Raw genomic sequence first — 25,009 nt, 5'->3', positions numbered from 1 at the left:
GAGACAAGAAACCAGTCCATTTCAGAGCATCCCACCATGGCTTTTGCTAGGAATACAGGATGCCTGAGCATAACATGCCACCCATCCCTGTGCCATGGCAGTGACTCAATGGGGACAGCTTTGCTACAGCTCATAAAAGGAAGAAATGCCTGAGCTGGTGATGGGCTCATGGGGCCTCTGAGCTGAGGCATGCCATAAACCACAGCCACGTAGGTGCAAAGCAGTTTGCCTGAGTGGATTTTTACTTCTCAGCTCAGAACTGTGCTTTCCTCCTGGTGCTCCCCAAAACCTCAGCTCAGGCTGGACTGGCTGTTTTCTCCCTAGCTCTGTCTGGGATGGGCACTCCGACGTCCATGGTATCATCTTGCTCAACAGCTGGGGCAGGTGCAAATGCATTTGCTGGGGGACACCACAGCCTGTGTGCTAAACCTGAGGTGGGGTTCCACTGCTCAAAGTACAGTCAGTCATCAGAAATGCACTGAGAGGCAGTAACTGCCTTCTACTCAACCAGAGGATTCAAAGAGTATAAGTAAAACCCTTGACAGCAGTGATGAGATTCCCTCATGGATCCAAGCCAAGAAACTCCCAAGCAAGGACAGACAATAATCTGCAGCGAAATGACAGCTCCCTACATGCCACTTTTTTGGTTTGTGCATTAGCTAAAACTGTTGGTCTCCCCCTACACTGGGATTCAGCCTGTCAGAGTGCTGGGCACAGGGATGCCAGAGCCTTTTAGGGACAGACGTTGCGCCCAGGAAAAGACAGAGTGAGGGCAGGGTGTCATTTCATCCCCTAGCAAGAACAAAACCGGCAACCAGCCACTGTAGCAACTGCCCTGGCAATCAACCTGCTCCCAAGGCATCAGCCAAACTCTCCTGGATGCCAAATCTACATGTGCTGGTGGACAGATGGTTAATGCTGAGCTAAACACCTAAGAAGGCCCCACTTGTAGGGGGCAGAGAGCTTGGTCTGCTGGAAGCCCCAGGGATGTTTGTGTGGCAGAGGGCTGTTTGTTAGGGGCAGCTTTGGGCATAGCCCTGCCATGCAAGCTTGTGGTGGGCTGGTAAATCCCAAGCCTCTTGGCCTGACAAAACCACCTCAAAATGTTGTGTCACTGGCACAGTGCTTGCTACGATTCAGATTCAGCACCATAACTGCTGGAATTTAAGAAAAAAAAGTAAAAGCCAACAAACCACCCCGTTGCCAGAGTGCCAGACTCCACCCCATCCCTCGAGCAAAGAGCCTGCTCGGCCTCAGCCTATCCTTTGTTTTCTTTCATAGCTATGGACTGTGAAAGAAATTATTATCATGGTTCTAAAAAAGGACTTTAAAACTAATTTTAAAAACTTCAGCAAATCCCAAACCAGCTATGCTGCTCCTCCCAGCACCAGACACCCTCCACAGGGACAGAAGCAAGCAGGTGCTACAGAAAATAGACAACTTGCTTTCCAGTGGAGCAGCAGAGCTCTGGCCCTCCTGCTGAACGGGAAATTTGAGCAGAGGTGTGTCCTTCTCTTGCAGCAACTGCTATACCAGTAACTTACAACCTCTCTTTATAGCATTCTGCCCTGCTTGCTTGTAAATATACTCCTTATGGGTGGGATCATGCTATCAAAGCAATGTGGTCTTCTGGGGAAACCCCAGGCAGTACTGCTCCTAATTACTTCACAGTTGAGTTTAATTTCCCCGCCATCTACTTTCAAACACCTTTTTCCTGCTTGCTCACCCATCTTTCCACTCTTGCATCAGCAGGAAGAGCCCCCCAGACCCCCCAGTCTGGGCAGTCACTGTCAGGGTGGGACTGGCCTTTCCCATTGCTCTGCAGCAGGAAGCTCCAGGCAATTCCAAACCTCGAGTATTGCCTGCCTCATCTTCAGCAGTGACAAAGTGACAACAGCCAGAAACTTGCAACCAAAGCTTACTGCCCAGCTCTGAAACATGCAGGCAAGATAAACACCAGCAGAAAAAAAACACCACTTCCCTGGAGAAAACATAAAAAGTAACTATTTTTTCCAAGCTTACACTTGTTTGGAATTTTTGTCCAAGGTTTTCAGCTACGGGAATATTTCACTTGCTTGAAAGCAGGAAAATTTTAAAGAATAACCCTTTGCCCTGATCCAACTGAGGGAATTATGTCCGAGGACTAATCCAGGCAATTATGTTCAAGGTAAATTATTTGACCTTGGACTGATGAGGTTTTAAAACCATTTTAGCAAACACAGCTAAATAACTCTTCTACCTTTATTTAAGCAAAGCTGACTGGCTACAACTTTCCCAGTGAATGACTTGCTTTCCCAGTGGGAAGGGCAATCCATACATAAAACAGCTTTAGGAATCTTTAAAACAGCTTTTCTCTAATAAGTAACAGCCTGAAACACAACCCTTCCTTTCACCTGTGACATGCCAGGGGATTACACCAAATACTTCATCTTTAAAAGAAGATTGTTTCTGCCTAGGCAGGGAAGGATGGCACACACAGCAAAAATCCAACCTATGAACACACCAAAAAGCCTGTGCTGGTTTAATCTTTCCTAAGGAAACACATCAATGTACAAGAGATGTGCATAGTTACATCAAAATAGCACCACCAAAGCCAAGACTCTGCTCATCTCCATGGGACCCAGGCAGCAGACAAGCCTGCAGGGAGAGAGCATTTTCCAATGCTGGAAACCCAGTTCTGACAAGGATAGCGCAATTTTTGCTCTTTACTGCGGATGTCTCTAAATCTCTCCCTCCTTTTTCCCATAAGGAAAAGAAAGGGAGCACAGACTCCTCCAGAAAGAGGGCAGATCCCCTGCACACTCCAGCCCAGCAACCTTGCCCATCTCGGGGCGCTTTCCCCACTGCCACGACGCAGAGGGCACAAGGGAGGCAAGGCTCCTACCTGAGCAGAGGACTCCCTTGTACCTGGCGCAGGAGAAGTCGTCGCACTCGCAGAAGAGCCCGTAGATGTTGCCGAACTCGCTCTCGTAGCAGAGGCACTGGTTGCAGCTGCACTCCCCTCGCCCGCTGCACAGGGGCTTGCCCTCGGCCTCGCGGCACAGCGCGTGGTGCAAGACCCCGCTGGCCCCCTCCTCGCACTCGCAGCGGGCCCCCAGGTAGCCGGGGTCGCACTCGCAGAGCCCGCAGGCGTAGGTCCCGTTGCCGCTGCATTTGCCGCTGGCCGGCGCGGCGTGGCCGGTGCAGCCACACAGGCAGCTGTAGGTCACAGCCACCTCCAGAGTGTCCCGAAAGCCGGCCGGCTTGATGGTGAAGGTGTGGGATGTGTCCTCGGCGGGGCAGCTCCGCGCCTCCACGGCCACCTCGAAGGACACCTGGAGGGCAGGTGGAGATGTAAGGTAACAGGTGTGGCCCCAGAGCAGCTCTCGAGGGTGTTCCCCAGAAGGGAAGAGCAAATGTCCTGGGGAGAGTCCATGGAGCAATTCCACGGAACAGGGCCCAGCTCAGCGCATCAGAGCTTCATTCCCAGGGGTGCAAAAAAGCCCCAAACAATTGCACATCCAGCAAGGGCAGCTGCACCAACATCTGCCAGTCCCATAAGGGGTTGGGCATCCTTAGCATTTAAAAACTCTCTGTTGTCAGCCATTCACGGCAATTTTCCCCATCAGGAAAATATAATATTGGTTTCTGTGAAGTGGGAAGGAACCTGCCTATTCCCATGAAATAAACAGGGCAAAACTCTAGCAAACGGCCCAGTTTTCATGTTATTAAAACCAGAAAACTCTCTCAAAACAAGCACTATCAAAGACCTAACCAGCACAGCAAAGGGCCTGAGGTGCCTAAAAGATCATGGATTTAGGAGGTTTTATGGGACTCCTGATTTGCATGTGGAAATGTGTATCAGCCCCACAGTCCCAAGCTTTTGGCATGCTGCTCACAGGCCATTTTTAATGTACGCTTCTATCAAGCCTGGCTCAGAAGGGTTATACAGATCATTAAATGGTTATACATCACACCCCTGCTTGTTTTATGTTGCTAAAATCCAGTGTCAGGGATTTTCTCCTTGAGAAAACTAAGACCATACTTTGGTTGCTTGCTTGGCCCCTGATTTAATCCTACTCTTTGTTAGGGCTGGCCAGCACTGCCCAGAGCTGCCAGTTAGCAAGGAGGATTAACCTTATTCCAAGGAAATGAGACCCTTTCCTAGGCCTCAGGAAGGAATGCTTTCTCACTGGGGACATGTGGGGGTCACCTCAAGCTCTCACTGCCTTCACTGTCCCACATGTTAAGAGGTGATATGCAGACGAAGGCACAGCAGCCACCCCCAGCGGCAGAGCTGCACCCCCAGGAAACCTCCCTTGACCCCCTCCCATTCCCAAGGCCTGAAGCAATTAGGATAGAAGCTCGAATTACAGAGGAGAAGGAGATCAGAAAGCAAGCTATGGGGATCAGGGTAATCCTGCTCCCTTTCACCCACTGACACCCACAGCCCCAGGACTAAACCCTGCCAGATTAGGGTCCAGTGCCAGCATTATCCTCTTTGTGGAAACTTTCTTAGCAGGAGTCAAATCTCGAGCCACGTGGAAGCAATGGGGCAGAAAGGAGCTGAAAAGAGGGAGTGGAGGGACATGACCCCCAGGACCCTGTGGCACCTCTGCCTGTGCAGGCACCTCAACACTCAGGGTGCCCCTAAAACAGAGCGGTGCCAGTGCTGGCTCCCTGCTGCACTCGCTGCCAGATCCTTTATGGCACAAGCTGCAGCAGCTGGAGCAATCCCCCTGCTCCTGCCGAAGTTGGGAGTCCAGGATCAACCGCCAGATTGACTCTGCTTCCTTGGGGGTTCAGGTTTTGCTGTAGGAACACGGAGCTACAGGGATTGCTTATACCCACCTATCCAAGACCCAGTAAATGCAGTTAAAAAAGCACGGCCACCTCCCTTTTTAACACCTCACATGATCCTTATTTGGCGGGGTAAAACTCCAGCTACTGTTGACTCTTTCAAACTATTTTTATATGCCACAGCACTGAGAGTTCTGGTATGTTTGCAGAGTCACTCTTCTCAAATAAGGCAATCAGGCTGCTAATGAACCCACACCCATTGCCTCAGACAGCAAAAGTCAGAATAAAGGGAGGAGGTTCCCTGCTGGCCTGAGCCCTGCAGCCCAGCAACCCATTTATCTGCACCAATACTCAATCTCAACAAGCAAAGCTTAGCTTCTCTGCTTTTTAAAAAGCACAGGATGGATTATGCCATGTTAACATTTATTTCAGTCTGCGCTGCCACCCAATAACCCTAGGAACTGAACACAGGAGAGGAGGGTTGCTGCCCACAGAATTTCACAGGCGAGAGTGTGATGTGAATATCTGGGATTAAAGGAAAAAAGCCCATTTTTGATTTGACTATTGCATCCTGCTGCCTGATCAGGACCTTTAGCTCACTGCTGTAGACAAGATGCCTGTATTCCCTTTCCTCACAGCTCACCTTGGACTGACCTGCACCACGCAGAACTACTTCTAGCAGAGCCACTCTCTGTGGGTTTCTATAACATCATGAGGAAAGCAGAGGAAAATGAGCAAAACTGTGTTTTATTGCCCAGGAACAGACTGAAAGGCAGACTCACCGTATCTCCAATTTTGAGATCCCCACACTTCCTGAGCCCAGGATAGGACAGCCCGTCCTGGCACGTGGCAGTGAAGGTCAAGCCAATGTCCTCAGGGCTGTCCCAGACTGTGAGCTCCACCTTGGACCGAATACTCTGGAAACACAATGGGAAAGCAAACCATCAAGCTCCCAAAGACAGATGGGTTTCTTCTGCTTTACTCTCTTCTCCCAGTGTTTCCAGAGGGTGGGTAGGAAACACTGCACACACATTGACATTTGAGTTTGACTTAACCAGCCCAGAAGACTTCTGATGATCACAACTAGATTCACAGGGAGCTGCCTACCACCCCTGCAGGTGGCTTATGCCCTCTAGGATGGGTGTGATGGACACAGCAGCCAGTACTGGAAACGTATGGATGCACAAGAAAAAGAAGAGAACATTCTCAAGCGCAAACAGAAAATCTCTGAATTGAAGGTCAGAGCTTTGTGTGCACATTTGCACCTCCTCCTCTCCATAAACCTGAGCAAAGTGCACAGCCTGATTCTCCACTGGCAGCTGTCCTACAATGTCTGTTGTGCAGCACAGAGAAGATGTGAAACTGCACTAACTCTGTCCTGCTTTCTTCATTTTACCCAACTGGTCAGAAAAATGTATTCTGCCTCCTAGAAGAAAAAGCTGAACAAAAAGCACCCTTTCATAAGTGTCAGCTGGAAACAGCACCACAGGAAAAAATAAATGAGAAATCTCTTTCTTTGAAAACACTTCTCAAAGTGAAGAGCATTTTCCATCTGTGAGGTTTTGGTGTGCTTCAACCCCCTTTCTTCTGCTTCTCATCTCTCTGCCCTGCTGCATAGACAGACTTTTAAAGTCACAACAAAATGAAGTTTATAAATATTAATTCAGAATGACATTGTTTTGTTTAATTCTTCCAATGGCTGGAACTGATTTTTATACCAGTGGTGTCCAAAAACGACAGTTTTTCAAAATGGAGCTTTTTGTACAAATATGCTTATTATCCAAAGCCAACTTCCAGCTCCATCCCTCTCCCCCTTGTCCCCAGCCCTCACCAAAGAGGCCAGATTAAGGAAAAGTCCTAAATCAGACCTCTTGCCGGTACATGTGATGACAAAAGCAGGGTTCACGTGCCAGCAAATGGCCAACACTTTTAGAAACGGACAGGAAATAAACGAGTTTTGGCTGGGTGAATCGAAACAGTCCTTGAGGAAAGAAAGGAACAATTTCCCATCTCTCTACTGTAACAGAGAAGCCGTTCATGGGGCAGCAACTGGGACCATATGGAGCATCCATCGCCTGTGAGCTGAACACTGGGTGTGCCCATAAGTCTATGGATACTGCTCTGCCCCAAATCATCCTGTAGAAAATAGCTGCCACACTGATAAGCTCTCCTGTCTTCTTTCCCAGAGTATCCCGTCTGGGGCATGGCAGAAAACAGGACACCAGGCCAGGCCTCAGTATGACCTTGGACAGGCTCATCCTGTGTTCCTGCACAGACGCCAAATCCTCTTATTAGCCCTCTATAGTCATGCTGTTACCCTAAATGCAGTGCCATTATTGTCAGCCCCTTTGCACTGCTATACACCAGTGTCTTCTGACAGCACCACAGCCACCACGGAAGGCAACTGCTGCTGGCAACAAGAAACACTCCCAAGACCTGCCTGGATTTGGTTTAGGAATGTGCTTCTTAAACCAACATCCCATTTGCTCTCTTCAGTCCAAACCCAGCCCAGTGTCTGGGCATGGCCTCCTATGAGCTTTTCCATCTCCCAGGTATGTTGAGATCTGGGGGATGGGCAGGGAGAAAGCAGTCCCTAATCTCTTTTGCTTCACACCTGGTGGGATGAGGGCTAGGGGACAGCATGCTGGGCAGAAGAAAAGGGAGATGGAAGATGAAGAGATGAGGAAAAGCAATCTTGAGCAAGTCTGGTGTGTGCATTGGTAGAGGGAAGCAGATGAGAGAGGACCAGAGCTGGACAAAACACTGAAGGGGAAAGACTGAGCCCATGCCCACAACACCAGCCACTGCCACCCTGCAGGAGAGGACAGTCCCTGTTGCAGATGAAGGATTTCTCCATGCTCAGACTTTCCTTTACACAGGGAATAAAAAAAGGTTCACTCCCACTTGGGAAACAGAATTTTAGCTGTCTCCCTCAGTGAGAATTTCCTCTGTCACTTCAGGAAAAAAACAAAGCTACCAAGAGGAGACGGGCTGGGCGGGTGCCAGGTTTCCGGTGGCCCCAGGCTGACCGTGGCACAGGCGGGAGCTGTCAGCTCCTGGCAGCACTCCCAGGGGTCCCAGCCCATACCCACCACCCAGGCAAGAAACTAACCCCAGTCTCAGCAGTCGGTCATCCCACAGAGCTCATTCCATGGGGCACCTTGGTCTAAGCACCCAAGTGGTTTCCAGCCAGCTGTGCTGGAAAGCTCACAAGCAAAGAGAAGGAGGGAGCAGTGGGGCAGCCACAGGATTCCCAGTGGTTTTCATCAGCTTGTATTGATCTGCAAAGGCTTGAGAGGTAGTAAAATGGAGGCAGGGATGCATCTTACAGCTGCAAAAACAAGGGAAAGGAGGTTTCCATGTGATGGCACATGCAAACTCAACGTGGAATAAACATTCACTTCTTTCTCCCCAGCCAAGCATCTCGGACACAAGAACCTCCTTCCTCAAGGGGACAAACTGGGACAACTGGGCTTTTGATTAGCAGTATCTCCTGGGCCTCATTAGCAGCATTAGCTGTTCATTGCCTTCCTGAGAGGGTGAAGCTTTGGGAAGCACTCTTCCCAAGGGCATAACCAAATGCTGCTTTAACTGCAGGGAGCTGGGGGAAGGAAAGAAGAAATTTACAGGTCATGCAAAGCACAGCACAATCCTACATGGACTCTGGATGTGTAAACTCCTCCAAACCAGTCCTTATTGACTCCCTGCACTAATGAACACATAGTACCAAGAAGAGCTTGCAGCCATTGAAAGCTGTGTCCACAGGTCTCATGCATGAACAACCCTACCTGACCTGTTAAGGGGTCAGATCTCCAACCCAACACCCAACAATATCCTTGCAGGATCATGAAGACCTGACCCATAAGAATTTGGGGAGAAGTCAACACAAATGTTGACCCTAACTATCCTATGATCTTGCAATTTAGCTGCTTCGAATTGATCTGCTCCCTTGATCTCCATGGAGCTGGATGACATCAGGTCAGCAGTACCACCCCAGGTCCCTTGCTGTCCTCCTCACTGTGGCAGTGCAGGCTGCACTGGCAATGCCACACAGGCAGCTCCTTTGGGAGCGTGGTGATGCTCACAGGGTGCTGAAAACCACCGTGGGCTGCTCAGAGAACAACACAAGGATGCGACCTTATCTGGACCTGGTCCCATCCTTGGGAGGCCTCTGAACATCAGATAACAAAGAAATAATCTATTTTACCTACTGGTAGGATGCTCTGAGAGAGACCTGTTTTAGGTGGGGGCTGTGTTTTGTGGGTAATTCTGCACATGAGAGACATGAGGTGAAATTTCTGCTCTTGGGTATCCATGCTTCTTCTCCTCCTCACACACCTTGTTTCCCTCCCCAGGGTGGACATCCCAGCTCCAGCAGAGTGGAGAGGAGTGGGGAGGGAGGTGGCCAAGCCGGGTGGAGCTCGCCGGGGGGAGCTGAGCTGGCCAAGTTCTTAGCACTCCTCACTTCAGCAGCTGTGGTATTAAAATGCACTTACATTGTAGGCTTTGACGATCAGCTCAATGATATTCTTGGAATCTTTGTGCAAAATCTCCACTGTTGTTCCAGGAATCAAAGTGGTAAAGTTCTTAAAAAAAAAAAAAAAAAAGAAGAAAAATTAAAATGTTGAGGTGCAGAGAGGAAAGCAGAAGATGAGGAGGGATTGACCCCATGCCAGGGACACAGGGCACACACACTGCCCCGTCACCCAGTGGTGTACATGGTATGGTTTGGCTCCCATTGATGTGGAGCTTTCAAAAGTAAAGCATTGCTAATGAGGCATGTCAAATATTAAACAAAGCTCATGGCCATGGGACAGGGACAAACAGACCTGGCTCTGCTGCTGAAGGGGGCAAGACCCAGCTGCTGTGCACTGCAGGGAGGGAGGGACAGCTGTCCCGACTTCCCTCACAACCCTGAGCATCCCCAGGAGAGGGGGTGGAGAATAAGCTCAGCCCTCCCACTCCCCATGGGCGAACAGCAGCATCCAGACCATAGCAACATGGCTGCTTGTTGTTCCTGCTTGAGCCTCGAGGGCCTTGGCAGAGGTTCCCGAAAGCAACCCCGCCTGAACCACCAGCCCTGCATCCGCAGAGCAGCAGAAACCCCACAGCTCCAGACACAGGTTGGTCATTGTGCCTTGGGTCAGCTTTCCTTTTGGAGGGGTGAGCGGGAATGGCAGGACAGTTCAAATGGTGTGTGGCACATCAGGGCCCTGGACTCGGTGATGGAAAAACACAGCTGGGCAGGAACGCTGTGCATGATTAGGTAATGGGATTAAGTCACTGCAGAATGGGCCGAGCAGGTTTCTGCTCTCTGGCACGCTGCACGCTGGCAGCCGTCCGAACCTCCAGATTGACATGGAATCTATTTTAGGTCTTCACATGCTCACTAACACATATATATCTGTTTGCTCTAAGAAGCTTTAGTGCTTTCTGCTGAAAGGACTAGCAGGGCTGAGCCTTGCCTGCCTGCACTGGGCAGCCTGTGGCCGCATGCATGCACCCTTATCACTGCACACACATGTTTACCACTGCATACACACGTTTGCAGCTGCCTCCACTCCCCAGGGCCTTAAGAGGTGTTTCAGTCTCCCCCCAGCCCAGGCAACTCAGCAGCACTTACCTTGTACAGGATGTAATGACTTTTTGTAACAGCGAAAATCAGGTGGATGTTGTTTTCAGCAAGTTTCTCCCCAAGAAGTGCCAGGGAAGGATAATCCTAAGGAGGGAAAAAGGGTAGAAAGACTAGTGGGTAACATGGAAACAAAGACTAATTTCATTGCTCTTCTCTTCCCAACAGCAAAATTCATTCCAGACGCATGGCGTGTTTTGTTGTGGGATGAAGTCCCTGATGTACCAGCACAATCCCAACTGAAATAGTAGAAATCTGTTAAATATTTCCAGAGCACTCTTCACTAGACTACATGACTGACAACACCATTAGCCACAGCAACACCCAAAACACTGGGTTTATTTCTTCCTCCTTCTACTTTGCCATCAGCAGATGCGTATGTGCTAAATGGCTGCTACCTCGAGGGGTGCAAGGCAGGGAGATCTAGAACTGCAGAAGTGGAAATGTATCATTTTTTTCTCCCAAAGCAGAAACGTCCATTGCCTGTTCTTTCTGCATACTGGGACCATAAAGAGATTACAATAAGCTCTTAATTCTGCAGATTTCCCAGGCAGAGAGGATGGCAGGGAGACACTGCTCTAGCAACAAAACAATGAACCAGCGCTCAGTTTCAAGAGACCCGCTTGAGTTTAAAACTCCTGCCTGCTTCTGAAGTGCTGTCCTTGGAAAAAAACATCTCATTTACTTGCAGACTGGAGGGCTGATTGAGAGCCTCTAAGATTCAAACATAGAAACACCAAGGCAGCATCCCCATGCCAGCTCCCCAGCATAAACTCCACATAACGGAGCCAGTTCAGGGACTGTGCTCCCTTACATATACATCCACTTGCAAGGATTGCACAGGGGGTTCCACTGCAGAGCCCAGCTTCTGGCCTTAACACAGCCACCCAGATTCCTCTCCCCTTACAAGGTGACATTCAGGAACAAAAATCATAATTAGCGTATGTGATCTGCTGAATAAAGCACCATTCTGCAGAAGGATGTGACAATGAGGTGGCAGGCAAGTGCTCATTCATCCCAGAAGTTTCCTCCCCTGAGTTAAATTTTTTAAAAGGGATAGTTTGCCTGTTTATTACTAAAACTCATGTTAGTGCTGTGCTCAAAGGCTGTGAATAAGAGGAGCATCCTGCTGTACTTGCTAGTGTAGCCACATCACGGTAGATACAGCCTCCTCAAGAAGAGGCTGACAGTCCTCTGGACATTTTAGAAAAGGGATTACATATTCTGTTTCCTCTACATTTGCAGGCAAAATGTAATGCTCTTCAGGACACCAAGTTACTTTTCCCTCCCTTGCAATGAGCCCTGAAGGAACTCACTAAGTCTCATTTTTGAACATCACAGGAGCATTCACTGTGGGGGAATGCCTAAGGGAACAGCAAATTTTATTTGCAAATTGGAGAAGCTGGATTAAACCAGGCACTGCATTTGCCAAAAGCTGCTGGAATGGGGGTTGGCTGGTCTCCAGAGAGGTCCATCAGCCCCCAAGGTCTCCAAGGGCTGGGCCCCGTGCCCCGCTCACCAGCTGGCTGGACGCGCTGTACTCGTTGGCTTCATTCAGGTGGCACTGGCCATCGTGGGGCTGCACCAGCCCCCCCAGCTTCCCATCCAGGGCTATGTGGGGCACATCGTCCGTGGTGAAGACCAGCAGATGAGACGCCTCCTTACGCCAGCCGATCTTCTCCTGGGAGAAAGCAAACCCTGTGAGACAGCGGCCTGCCCCTGCCAAGCCCACACTTCACCCCTCACCCTGCACATGGTCCCAGCCACGTGCCTGGCCAGCAGCAGACCCATTAGCATTAATTAGGAGAGTACCATGCTCCTGTCTACCCATCCCTGGTAAGCAAGCAAAATGTCAGGAGCCCATCCAGCATTTCCCAGCATCTCCTTCCAACATGCTTACTTTAAAAGGCATGAGGGGAGGTATGCGGACTGTCCACCAGACCTTCTCTACCCAGATCCAAGAGTAAGAATTTCAGCTGCTTTTACAGTCAAAGGAGATCTGCCAACTTCCTCCACACACATTTAATCTAACCTTGTTTCCTCAGCTCTGTGGAGCAGCCAAGGCAACAGCAAGAGCTGCAACATCCCCACTCAGCATTTTCATTACTGCCCACTCATAAACTGTTTCTGAGCTGTGATGGACAAAGCGAGGTCCCTGCCTGAGGGGACTGGCTTTGGTGCACCCACATTCATGCCCAGGCAGTCTGTCCTGATCCCCTTCTGCACACATCTCCTGGAAGCCGTGGTGCCTCTGTTATTTCATTGTACACCTCTACACATGCCCTGAACAGCTCCAGCCCCCTGCACCACAACCCAGGAGGGCAGGAGTGCACACAGCCAGAGCAGAACAGGGACCTTTGGCACTGGGCACTAATCCTACACAACCCCTATGCACAGTGCTGCTCTAAGAAACTTCTGCCTATTTAAAAACAGGGTAGTGTCAAGACATGCTGTAGAGGTCCCGATGAAAGCACTGAGGTGTCAAGCACAGCACATGAAGTGTCCTCTGCACCCTCCTTGGTCCCTCTGTGCAAGGACCAGACATTATGGACTATCTTTGCATGAAGAGAGACACAGGAACAGATTTTTTTCAACTAAAGGGGTAAGATCTAGATTATAAACATTTCCCTCCCATGGAGCTTCCCCAAGTTTTCATCAGCCCGAGAAGCAGGTCTGTAATGGTGCCTGTAACAGCATACTGAAGCACTTCGTTGCAATGGAAGTGGAAGGAAACAGAGGTGCCCAAAGGAAATTTTTGCAAACCACAATGCTGCAGCAAACCTGCTCTGCTCAGTGGCTGCTCCTGCTGCCAGGTCACTGCCAAACTGGGTGGGCTGGGGTCTTGCTGCTGACCACGGCAGGGAGATCCTGCCATGGCACGGACTGGAGCCAGAAAGCTCCATTGCCTGGAGCTTCCCATTGAGCTGGTCACACTGCCCATCTGCCGGCAAAGACATGGCCCCACGCCTTCCCTGCCCACACACTTCCAGCATCCCCCTCCCTCCAGACCCTGGCTCAGAGCACCACCACACAAATCCTTAGGGAAAGCACAAGGGAAAAGCTAGTAGAAGGTCACTGATGGGAACATGGTGCAGATGGAGATACCCAACTCCTCCAGAGCTACTGCTCAGCTTATTTAGCAAAACCCAAACTCTGCCCTGTTTACAGGAAGGTGCTGGCCCTGCCTATGAAAAGCACTGGCGTGGGCAGGGCAGAGCAGGGCAGAGCAGGCAGAAGGGTGCAGAATCACGTCTGCCAGTGCAATTTTCACCTCCAAATGTGAGTCATAGCCCAAAGCCTGCTGATTTTTCCGATAAATATAATTCTTGCCTTGGGGACACTATTCCAGAGTAGATTCCTATTTCCTCCCTATTTCAGAAGGTTTCTTTAATGACGTTTTAAAGACCCCATGATGCATATAAGGCCATAGGAAGAAATCTTTGGCAACACACATCCTTTACCATGCACCGGCACGTTACAGTCCAGCTCAGGAAGCAATGAGGATTTTTTGCTCTGGGAAGCAGGATTCATTCCACTGAAGTTACCCCACTGGACAACAGGCTAAAACTTCATGCCAAAATGTAACTTCTTAAGATCTTAACTCAAAAGTGGTTACAGCTCTAATAATGCAAGAGGCAGTTTTCAGTCTACTTGGCCACCGGACAGAAGCCCATCCAGTTCACTTTTCTTTGAGTATCCAAAGCTGATTTCTTTTTAAATTATTAAGGCCAAGAAACTCCCAAAGAGATCAGAAGGATTAATCTCAGTTTCATTTCCTTAGAAATGTGCTGCAGACAAAGAAAAGGAGCTGCATTCAAGCAGCAGTTACACAGTCACTTCAGGGGTGCTGGTGCTAGTCGCCTGCCTGCTAAGCCCACCTTTAAATCACAGGTTAAGCATTCCTTTGCAGACAAACTCTCCATGCCTCTGACACAATTTCCAACATCAACAACATCAAAACTGCTGTGGCCACTCAGTTCAGGAACTCACTCCCACAAAGCAATGAGCACCCACAGTTTCAGTGCCAATATCCAGGCACCAAAAGCATGTGACACCTCAGAGCATGGAACCAGGTGCCTTGGATGGGCTGGCTGAGCCAATGTTGATCCCACACCAAAAAAGCTGTAGACCTACAAAAAAAGCCCCCCAAGGAGGCTGGCATGCCAAGGAGCATCTCACACTGCCTCTGCCAGCAGCTTCCAGGCACTGGAAAATACAGCTCTTCAGCATGCAGTTTCCACTGAGAAACCCAGAGCAGCACTCTGCTCCGCTTAAAGCAAATAACCAAGGAAAAATTCATTTGTTTTTATTGGACTGGGATTGTTGAACAAAAAACCCTGCACTGATGCCTACCCCCTCATCTGGTTTTTGATCCATATGGGTAAGAAGGATTTTTAAAGCAGAGGTGGGACTGGACCCAAAGCAGAGAGTAACATGTTTCCACAGGGAAACCGGGCATGCAACGGATCCTGCCCCTACTCCCACAACCAGCTGCAGTTGCCTTCTGTATCCCGAAAAAACAGCTTCTCACTCCATATACCCAACATTGGCTGGCAAAACTGCCACAGCTGCCTCAGCACAGCTCTCCAAATACTATTGAAAAGGCTGCAAAGCTTGTATTTCCATGCCTGAATAAATATCTACATTTATACTTTGGGCACTGAATAAAATCCATTCAATTGCCAACACTCGGTTGCCAGGAGGCCCCCCTGGATTCATCAATTTGTCAAAAACCTCACCAGTTTCTCACATGCAGACCTTTTTGGAAGCAAGAAACAGATACAGGTGCAAGGCAAGTATGCCTTAGGGATCAAAAGCCAAAACCTCCTTCACTTGGTACTGCTCTGAAAGGCACCCCAGTGTCTCCCAGATGCCTTGGCTATCTCCACATACCAGTGTCTAGCAAGCACCAATCAAAACCATTCCAAAAGATGCTTTATTTTCCAATCTAGCATTGTCTCCTCGCTGCATCTTAGCATGTAAGATCTGAAACTTACACATGCCACTGAGCCATATGAGGCTTGCACTTAGAGAATGGCAAAAAACCAAAACACTGCAAATGGAAAATGTAATTATGGAAGGCTGATTAATATTCCTGGCTTACTATTTTAGCATCAGAATAAAGGCTTGTTGTCTCTGGCTCTTTCATTGCCTCCAGAATAATATTTACCATATCTTTATCTTTCAGAAAGGAGCCAAACTCTGGGCCTGCTCCTCAGTCTGTATTAGCTGTACAAAGTTTCTCCACTCCTTGGGTTGAAAAGCAGGCCAAAAAAATGACTCGAGTGCTACAGAGCCCGTAGGCAGCTCATGCAGCAGAAATGCTTGCTATGCATTACAGTGTAAAAGCACCTAGTCAATGCACGAGGTGCTGTTTCTGACACCTCAGAAGGGGAGAAGAAGACCTTGTTTAGACACCATGGCTTGGAGACAGCGAGGCTCTGCTATGCCATGACCAGCTCTCCCAGGGACAACATCCTTGATGCTCAGCACAAAGTACTTCATGGGCAACACACTACATGTCCCCAAGGCAGGGGACTTTCAAAGGTGATAACTATCCTGGAAAAAGCTGGAGCATGCCAGTGAGATGCAACGGGGTACCACAGAAGTGATGAGGAAACCCACCTCAGAAGTCATCAAGGTACCTATATGCTGCTCTCCTTGCATGGGGGGGAATAGTTCCTGAGTTAACAGAAACTACTCTCTGTTTCTGGGGGTTTCATCCCCATGATACTCCATTAGACACTGCAGGATGCAAAACTCCATGCAAAGAACATCCTCATCAGCAAGCTGCACTTCACTGCCACCCCAGATGTCTGCATCCCTCACCCATCTCAGTGGTGTTGAGCCTCACCACAACCCACAGCCGCCAACCAGTCTGGGCCATCACCTGGGGACCACAAGGGAAATTAAGCAATAAGTTCCTATTTTGGCTATGGGACCAAACATCCTAATGTCAATCAGCTGACCTGAAATCCTGGCTTTTTTAACTCAGTCTTTGCTGCTCATGGCTATGATCAGAGGAAGCTGCTCTGGGACTGCCAAGGCAGCACAAGTCACGGTACAGCTGGTTCTCCTGCTTTGCACACGAGTCCCATGGACTTCCTTTCCCCCACCCAAGCTCCAGTAATTAATTAACTGCTGTGGCTGCAGAAATTCGCTGTCATGACCTGCCACATCATGCCAACAGTCATGCATGTGCACATGGTCACCTTTGCTCACCCTTCCTAGAGGGTGCTCATTCCTGAATTTAGATGGTATCAGCATCTAAATTAATCTTCTAAATTTAGAAGGGACCAGGTGGTGCATTCAAGAAGCACAGTTAAAGATTTTGGTCCTTACAACAGTCTGAGACTGGCACAAATATACAGGAAATATCTTGCAGGTCTCCTGCCTTCCACCAACACTTCAGAAATGAGCCCTTGTGATACACACTGAAGTACTGCTGCACCATAGGGGAATATTGTCCTGTTTTTGCAATAACATGGTGGAAGGGACTGCAAAAACCCATATGGTGAATGGCACAACTGAGTCACCATCCTGAGCCATCCCTGCTCTAACCATGGGAGCCACCTCTCCAAAACTGAGAAGCACTTTATACCCAGACAATTACTGGGAGCAGCACTGTAGTTGTGCCAACAACAATATCCATGGGAAGATGACTGTTGGGTGGCATCAGATCCAATGGGGCAGGCTCAGCCCTGCCAAGACCATGAAAGCACAGCGAAGCCAACCCAGGCAAGGAAAGATCTGGTTTCCCACATGCCTGCATCCCATCACTCCCACAGACCATGCCTATCTCCCAGCTCCCATAATTCAGACCCAGAAGAAAACATGCCCAACCAAAAGGATTTTCAGCAAGGCTGAAGCAAAGCCAACTGCAGCAATAGGGGAAAGAGCAAACGGAGCCTTTCCTGGTGAGCAGGGAAGCTCAGACTCATGTCAGAGTGGAGCAAACACTTTAATTCATGACAAACTGGTGCAACCCAACTACTTGCTCCAGAAAGATCTTCAGGCAAGCATCTCCAACAACCCTAAGGACATGGTTAACATGGCACCAAGCTAATGAACTCTGCTCCAGTTCTGCTGACAAAGAGGGAGAGCAGGCTATCAGCACCCAGAGGTGAGATCATCCCCACACACACAAAGAAGGAAAGTATGAGCAGTAGGAACCAGCTCCAAGCCTCAACATGGGTCAAAGGCTGCAGGATGTGTTTGACACAGCCTTGAGAAACACAGTGAGCTGACGTGCAGTGCTGCTGCACATAAGTGGATGTGAATCTTAAAGGATTCTGTCCCAGGTGCTCAGCACCATAAGTCTAACTGTGTAATGAAATCTCAGCCCTAAATTTGCATTTGCAAAAGCTCCAGTTTTATCCCTTTAAACTAGATAAAGCATTAACCTTTTTTCCTTTGCCTGTTTATCTACAAAAGCACATGAAAACAAAAGCCTCTACTTTTCAAAGCATTTTTCAGTTTCTCCAAGAAAAATTTAGTAGTTACTTCCAAGAAATGGCAAACTGAAGCTTTGCCTTGGTTCAAGAACAGAGCAGAAGAAACCCCCTCCTCCTCCTCTTTGGCTTTGTTTTAAACCCCCAGAAATCAGAGCAGCTCACCTTGCACACAGCAGCCTGCAAAATGGCATCGAAGCCACCCTCTGGAGCATCTCGGTTGCGGGAAACTTTCTGTTTCTGGACTTCTTCGTTGAAACGGTCAACTTTATCCGTCAGGGACAGGAGGTGGCGGAAGCCAAAGGATGGGACACAGCTGGGGAACAGCTTGTAGCTGCAGGAAGAACAGAGGAGTGGTCAGCTGGGAGGAACCACACCCACAGCCAAGAGCTGCAGAAACTCACGGCTCTACCCGGTTGGTCTTCGAAATTCTGTTCAGAGGGTTGAAATATTTTCACAATGCTTCGTATTTTGGACACTTCAATTTCTGGCTATTTCTCTGCAAAACCCTACACCAGAGCCTGTGGTTTTTTGTTTCCCCTCAGGGGCTTTCAGAAGCCGAAGTTTCCAGAGATCCCACCAGGACTGAACATCTCTTTCCAAACACGGTGTGAGTGGAGACACCGAGCACCAGCACACCCTGGGCCATGCAGCTCTGCAGTTTCAGCACTCATAAAGTGGTTTTCACACTGGGAATCTGCAGCCAGTGATGTGATCCACTGATAGAGAGGCTGCATTTTGGCAGATCCACCCTTCCCAGCAGCCCAGGAGGGCCATGGGAGCCATGTCCCACACCTGCAGAACCAGTGGGCTGGTGTCAAAGGGCAGGAGCATCCCTGCCAAGACCTACCTTTCCCCTCTTCTGCAGTATGGATTTTCACTGTGTCATCCCATTTTCTTGCCCGTACGAGCCACCCTACACCCACTGCACATCACCAGGCACCTGGCAACTGCCCAGTATGAGATGCAGTAATAATCCACACCAGCTCATGCTTCCTCCTACTCTCCCTGCAAGCTGGTGAGCAAATACCATCTCTGCTTCCCAGGATGCCACCAGAGCAGAAAGGTAGGAGGGGCACCCTAAGGCAGAGAAATGTTTTGGCAGGTTACCAGGAAACCTTTTTTTTTCCATACAAAACCATGAGAAGGCAGTTTTGGTGCTCACCTGGAGAGCTCAGCAGAGCAGCTCCTGTGGCGTGGGAAATCAGTGAGTGTGTGCAGGGGAGAGGGATGGGAAGGGTTAAGAAGAACTGTGTTTAAAAAGGAGTTGGCCTGGCACTAATTCACTCTTTATCTTCAAACATATAACCCAGAGTACAATTAAAAGCCTCTGCTGACACAACCCTCTATGGGTAAGTTGCAAGAGGCTTTTTACACAAAAGAGTATTCAGGATTCACCATCACTGAGAACGCAAACCCCTCACAAGGAATCCCAGACCAGGGATTTCCATCCATGCAGCCACACACACACCTAACCATGGGGCAGGTCTCACTGCCCTGGGCTTGGCTGGCAATTAGAGCCATCCCTTTTGATCCATGATCCATGTCCAGACTTGCAGCCTGCTCGCACCCAGGAAAAGGCAAGGAGTTTGATGTGCCTGAAACCCCTGCACTGCAGGGTCTCAGCAAGCTGCCCTTAGCCCATTCAGGATGCCCAGTCAGGAGCAGGGGTGATGGAGGAGACACAAGGGAAACAGGGCTGCACCCCACCTAGACCTGCAAGTCAGTCACTGCCACAAGGAAGAGAAGGGGAGAGTCTGGACCAGGGGCAAAAAGCATCCACTGCAGCTCATGTTTACTTCCAGCTTTTCTTAGATGGTTTGTTTTGACACCAGAAATAGCTGCAAACAAAACCACGCCTGACAACTCACCTCACTGCACCAGTGAGCCACATGGCAGCAGCCAGAGCCCCCTCTCAGAGCAGGCTGGGGAAGGAGATTCCACCAGAGAGCAGGGAGCTAGCATCCCTGGTTTGCTCAAAGAGGAGACCTATGGCAACTGGAAGGGAGCACCTACCAAATGAGCTGCCATGGGCAATCCTTCCTAAATTTTTTCCCAAGAGCAGGCTGGCTTAAGGTAACCCATAGAAAGAAAGCAACCACCTGGGTAAAGCCAAAAGAACAGGCAGATAGCCTGATCATGGTGGGAAAAGCTGAGGTGACAGCTCTGGATGTTCTTGATAAAAGGTCATCACAAGTTTCAGGTATGCCTTGTTGCTGAGTTGTCCAGTTCCATCCTCTCCTCCTTTTGCATCCATCTTCTCCTGCATGTTTCACTCTGTTTCACTTGGCCAAAGCCATGTCACTCCAATTAAATCACACCCCAGCCAAACAAATTTTCCAAGATTTCTCCAGCTGGAGCCTGTCCCCAGCCTAAGGGTAACACAAGCAGGTGTCAAGAGACTGAGGATGACAGAGATGAGTGAGAGGACCCTTCAGAGGCTATGCCAAATTTCTGGGAGAAGCACTATGAAGAGTGTGGTGTGCAATGCCATTGTGGCAGAGCCACTTTCCTGGCTCAGTGTGGTCACTTTCACCTCATAATTAAAACAAGAGTTTTCAGTGTCAAAATTTATGTGACTTTCCACTCTGGACAGAACTGGTGAAAAGAGAATTCAGATAATTTTTGTCTGGTCAGCATGCAATGTGCAGTGAGATGCCAGTGCTTGGTCAGTGCCAAAAGCTGGCCTAGAAACTCACAGCTGATGCAAGCTCTTTTTATCTGCCTCTCATACTTAGAGCATGCACAGAGCTTGGCATCCATGCACGAGGTGATGTTACACCGTAAGTATCCACAAATGGCTCAAATAAAAGGGTTATCCTCACTGCCCTTACATGACTAGGAAGCATCCACTGATGGATGAGGTGAAGATGGGGACAACAAAGGTGTCAGTGGTGACACTCTCCCAGGGGGGCACTTGCTGCTGTATCCATCCTTTAATTCCAACATCCAAACCTGTCTGAGCCTGGACACTCTTCCCTACATCCAATTTCACTCTGGCAAAATCCTCAATTCAATGTACTTGATCCCAACCCTGGTGTTTAAAAGGCAAACAAAAAGATTCTTGCAAAGACACAAGCAAACAAAAAAAAGGAAATAAAGGGATCAAGGCTCTGATATCACCACAAAGTAAACCACATCATTTGTGTCTTTTGTAACTGTCAGTTTGCCTTCCTTCCACAGCAATAAAGATGGAAAAACCTGCCTGCCACCTTCAAAACACTCTACAAGAACTGATTAATCAGCACAATAGGCCACCACAAATCTCAGTTCCTCCAAATACTTTTGTTGAGAAGGATTTACATTGCCTTGGTCTCCTTATCTGTAAAATGCAGACAAAAAGCTTAATTGATTTACTCAACGCCAAACTATGACTCAGAGCTAGGATCAGAAATCAGGAATTTCTGGCTCTGGCTCCTTTTCCTCAAAGACTGTAAAAAAGTCTGCTATGTCTGCATCCTTTTCAGGTACTTCAAAATAGCTTCAGGCTCCCTGGTACAACAGTTTCCCATGTCTAGATGCACAGATCTCCCAACAGCCACAGCAAAACTAGAAGCTGTCCTATTCTGAATTGCTCAAGTATCACAGCGACAGCCATGGCATCATCATTCCCAAAAGCCAGGGCTGAGGTGTGGTGCATTATTAAAAGCAAAAGGGCACTTGAAGACTGCAGCCAGCCTCTGTGCAGACACAGGGCTTGCCCCTTCAGGGTGCACCCACCACTTACCCAATGCAGGGATTGTTTTGGTATCTTGGTGCTGTGTAGGAGAAAGGAGAAATGTTCTTGTCCACGAAAGAGCCAAACCCCAGGCGGAAATTGCTCGTGAGCTTTCGCATCTCTTCAGCCAGCTTGGTCCCCAGATTGCGGATATTGTCCAGGTCGTCGTTCATGGACAGCGAGAGATCCATCAGGTAGTAGAGGTCCACGGGATAGTCCTCCACCTGCCGCACCTGAACTCGGAACGAGGTCTGGTCACCTGCACACACACACAAGGGTTGAGCACGGTGAAAAGGAAACTCCCAGCACACATACAAATCCAGACTGCATGCTGCTTTTTTCACTTTTCAAAAGAAGAGGGTGAGGGGAATAAGCTTTTCCAAATACACCCCTTAGGAGACAAACAGGAAAACAGGTATTGACTTTGGGTCCTCTAAGCTATGTAGTGTACTGGCTGGCAAGAAAAAGACATGGAGTGCATGTCTCTGTTTAGCTCTTTGGAGGTGTGGGAAAGGGTCTCTCCATCTCATCTTAGAGAACATCTAAGGGAGGGACACATGAGAAACACTGTTGCCCTGGGCTGTGTGCAGTCCAGGGATGTTTTCCTAGAAAACGGGAAAGAAAAGCAGAGTGAACCTTAAATGGATATTTCATGGACTACTGAAACACTGCCCACACTTACTTGGGTACATTCTCAAAGCAAACCAGGAGCAGTCCAAGAAGTCCTGCACAAAAGAGAGGAGGTGGAGTAGGAGAAGGAAGAGGATCAAGAGAAAAGAGCCAGCACAAGGTGAATGCAAGATGTCCTCTGTGCAGGGAAGTCAAGGTGAAGCAGACACAGAAGAAACATCTTTGAAAAGGAGCTCCCCCCAAAAAAAAGAGCTGGAGAAATCAGGGCAAAAGGGAAGTGAACTGGGAAAAGAAAGTTGTTAGGGTCACCCAGGGAAGCACTGAGGCAGAGGTAAAACTTCCTGAAGTGAAGAACACAAGGGAAGGAGCTGACAGGGCTGAGTCACAGGCTGTGCAGATGCGAAGAGAAGCAGAGGAAAGTCTGTCTCTGACCTTCCCCTTTGCCAGACTGATTCACTAGAAATCTGGAAGGGGTGCCAGGGAAGGCCACCACAGGCAATGCCTATGCCTCAAAAAAGCTGAAGTGGCTTCAAAATGAACTTATCAACTTCATACCAGATGGACCTCAGTGGAGCCAGACAGCAGGTAGCAAAAGTTTGCCTTTCACTTTGCTAAGGGAGGGTCTAAATAAAACCCCAAACCCCAACCTCACAAGCCAGGCTGGTTTGGAGATCCCATGTTCCCAGCTGCCACCTTGGCCCCTTTTCCCGTTCAGTGGGGTCTCAGCCCCAGGGAATTGGATCCTTTCAAAACCAAGATCCCACTGCTGCCCTCTCCAAGCCCTTCATGGCTAAGGCTGAACTTGGGGCAGTGGCAGGTTCTGCAAAACACTTGTGGCTTCCCCTCTTCTTCCCCAGAAATGAAACTCACATTTTTTACTATTGTGAAAACATTTCCCTAACCACTTTGTTGTTCTCCTTGTGCACAGCAGCACAGCTGCTCCCACTTACTTCCAGCCCAGCAGCAACAGCATCCCAAAACTGCCATGCTGGCATTGCACAGCACAATGCCTGGCACCTGGCACCTGGGGTAGGCTGCACCGAGCTAGGACTCCTCAAACAACACCCTCCTTCTCTTTAAGCATTTCCCTACAGCCTGCTACAACCCCACCTGGAAAAAGCAGGGCTGCAGGAGGCACCCTGGGCAAACATGCACATGTAGATACTGCCCAGCTGTAGGAAGCAGGAAGCTCATGCCATAAATATTCCTCCTTATTCTCCCCAGCTTTCTTGCCCAGCAGGAGTTGGACTTTACCAGCACAGGGCTGGGATGTGGAGTGCAGCAGGTGCTCCAGGTGGGCCTCACATTGTACCTGGCATGCATTTTAGGGAGGAACAAAGAACATAACTCATGTACCACAAAACCTGTTAGCACTGATTGAGGGTAAAAGACTGTGATTGCAAGCTTGACTTAAATTCAGTGCTGCAAAAATATGTTTAAGTCTGGGAAAATTCATTCCCATGCCCCTGTTTTTCATTCCTACCTATTTTTCCCACTAGAAAAGGGGATGTGTCCTCTGTATTTTGCAATATTTTCATGTCCAAAACACCGTTCTTCCTGCCAGAGAGGGTATTTGGAATGCTGTGATCAAACGTGCTTCTCTTAATAATTACGAATTTATTAGTCCCTGAGAAGCACCAAAACCAACAGGATCCTGTGGTTGGTTCTTCTTTCATTCCTAACTGCACAAACCAATTATGTCAGAGAAAATATCACTAATGTATGTAGATGTAAGTGCAAAAGAATTTATTATTCTCTGTGGACAGTATTACTCTCACACTTCTAGGGATAATCCAGCCCCCTCCTTCCTCATGTACTGTCGCCACCATCCCCTCCTTAGAGCTTTTACTGAAAAGTTTTAAAACCAGGGCTTAGTTCAGAAATTTTTCTTGGATACTATCACACAGAGGCAGTGCAGAAACTGGAAAAATTGATTTTGGTCAATTTAAGAACATAAACTCGACAATCGTGCTTATCCAGCTTATTCCTGCTTGGTAAGGCTTATGGTTTGATGGGCAACACAGCTTGCATCTATTCATTTTTTAAGTCCTTTTACACTGTTTCTATTTAATTTAGCTAGGACACACTGCTTTACAGCTGGACTCAAGATTAAAAAGCAATATTATAAAAACTAAATGCTCAATCCAAAAGCTACCCGGTAAGGACATTGATTTAAGGCATTTGGAGTTTAGCTGAGGACACAGATTTGGGGATGTGACTTCTGCCACAGGATGATGAGATCAAACTGCCTGGGTGGCAACAGCAAACAATTGACAATCCACTCCCTTCTGCTTCTGCTTAGCGGTCTAAGAATAAAAGATCACCATTGCCACAGACCGCTGCATGAATTCATCTTTGAAATTGTACACCCCTCATGCCCAAAATTAAATCAACATTGTCTCCTTTTTGTCTTGGGTTCACAGGGTGAAACCCATTCTCCCAAGCTCAAGGATTAATAGATAATTTAAACTGGGGCTGCTAATACAAGGGTTTAGGAAGTCATCAGCCCAGAGGTGAAGTGCTGCCCAACATCAAAAAGAGAGCAAAAACGGGAGATATTATTACAAACATCTAGGTTTGTCCCTCCTCCTGCAATGACTCTGATGCTCTGCAAGAGGAGCACAGGGAGGGGAGTTCACTGGCTCAGCATGGGAATTGCTGCAGGGGTCCTCAGGGTGATTCCTGCAGCTCACCCCAGACCTGGAGGGCTTCTCCATCATGAAGAACTGAGGATAGCCATGAGCGTGGTCCCCGCAGGGGTGGGCAGAAGCAGCACACCAGCCCTGTGCAGCCCAGGGT

General features: G+C 48.8%; 1 protein-coding gene across 1 annotated transcript in view; it reads right to left on the bottom strand.

The window, feature by feature from the left end:
* ITGB5 (integrin subunit beta 5) overlaps window positions 1–25,009 on the bottom strand; it is a 57,872-nt gene that overhangs the window by 20,207 nt on the left and 12,656 nt on the right. The window contains exons 4-10 of the mRNA XM_039554688.1: window positions 21,590–21,839; window positions 18,028–18,196; window positions 11,931–12,092; window positions 10,403–10,498; window positions 9,276–9,365; window positions 5,562–5,696; window positions 2,885–3,314 (exon numbers count right to left, since the gene is read on the bottom strand). Coding sequence (XP_039410622.1) covers window positions 2,885–3,314; window positions 5,562–5,696; window positions 9,276–9,365; window positions 10,403–10,498; window positions 11,931–12,092; window positions 18,028–18,196; window positions 21,590–21,839 — 1,332 coding nt within the window. The remainder of the gene's footprint in view (window positions 1–2,884; window positions 3,315–5,561; window positions 5,697–9,275; window positions 9,366–10,402; window positions 10,499–11,930; window positions 12,093–18,027; window positions 18,197–21,589; window positions 21,840–25,009) is intronic.

Source organism: Corvus cornix, chromosome 7 (assembly GCF_000738735.6).
Source record: "Corvus cornix cornix isolate S_Up_H32 chromosome 7, ASM73873v5, whole genome shotgun sequence".
Lineage (NCBI taxonomy): Eukaryota > Metazoa > Chordata > Aves > Passeriformes > Corvidae > Corvus > Corvus cornix.
Note: the sequence above shows the minus strand (reverse complement) of the source record. Positions and strands in the feature narration are given on the sequence as shown.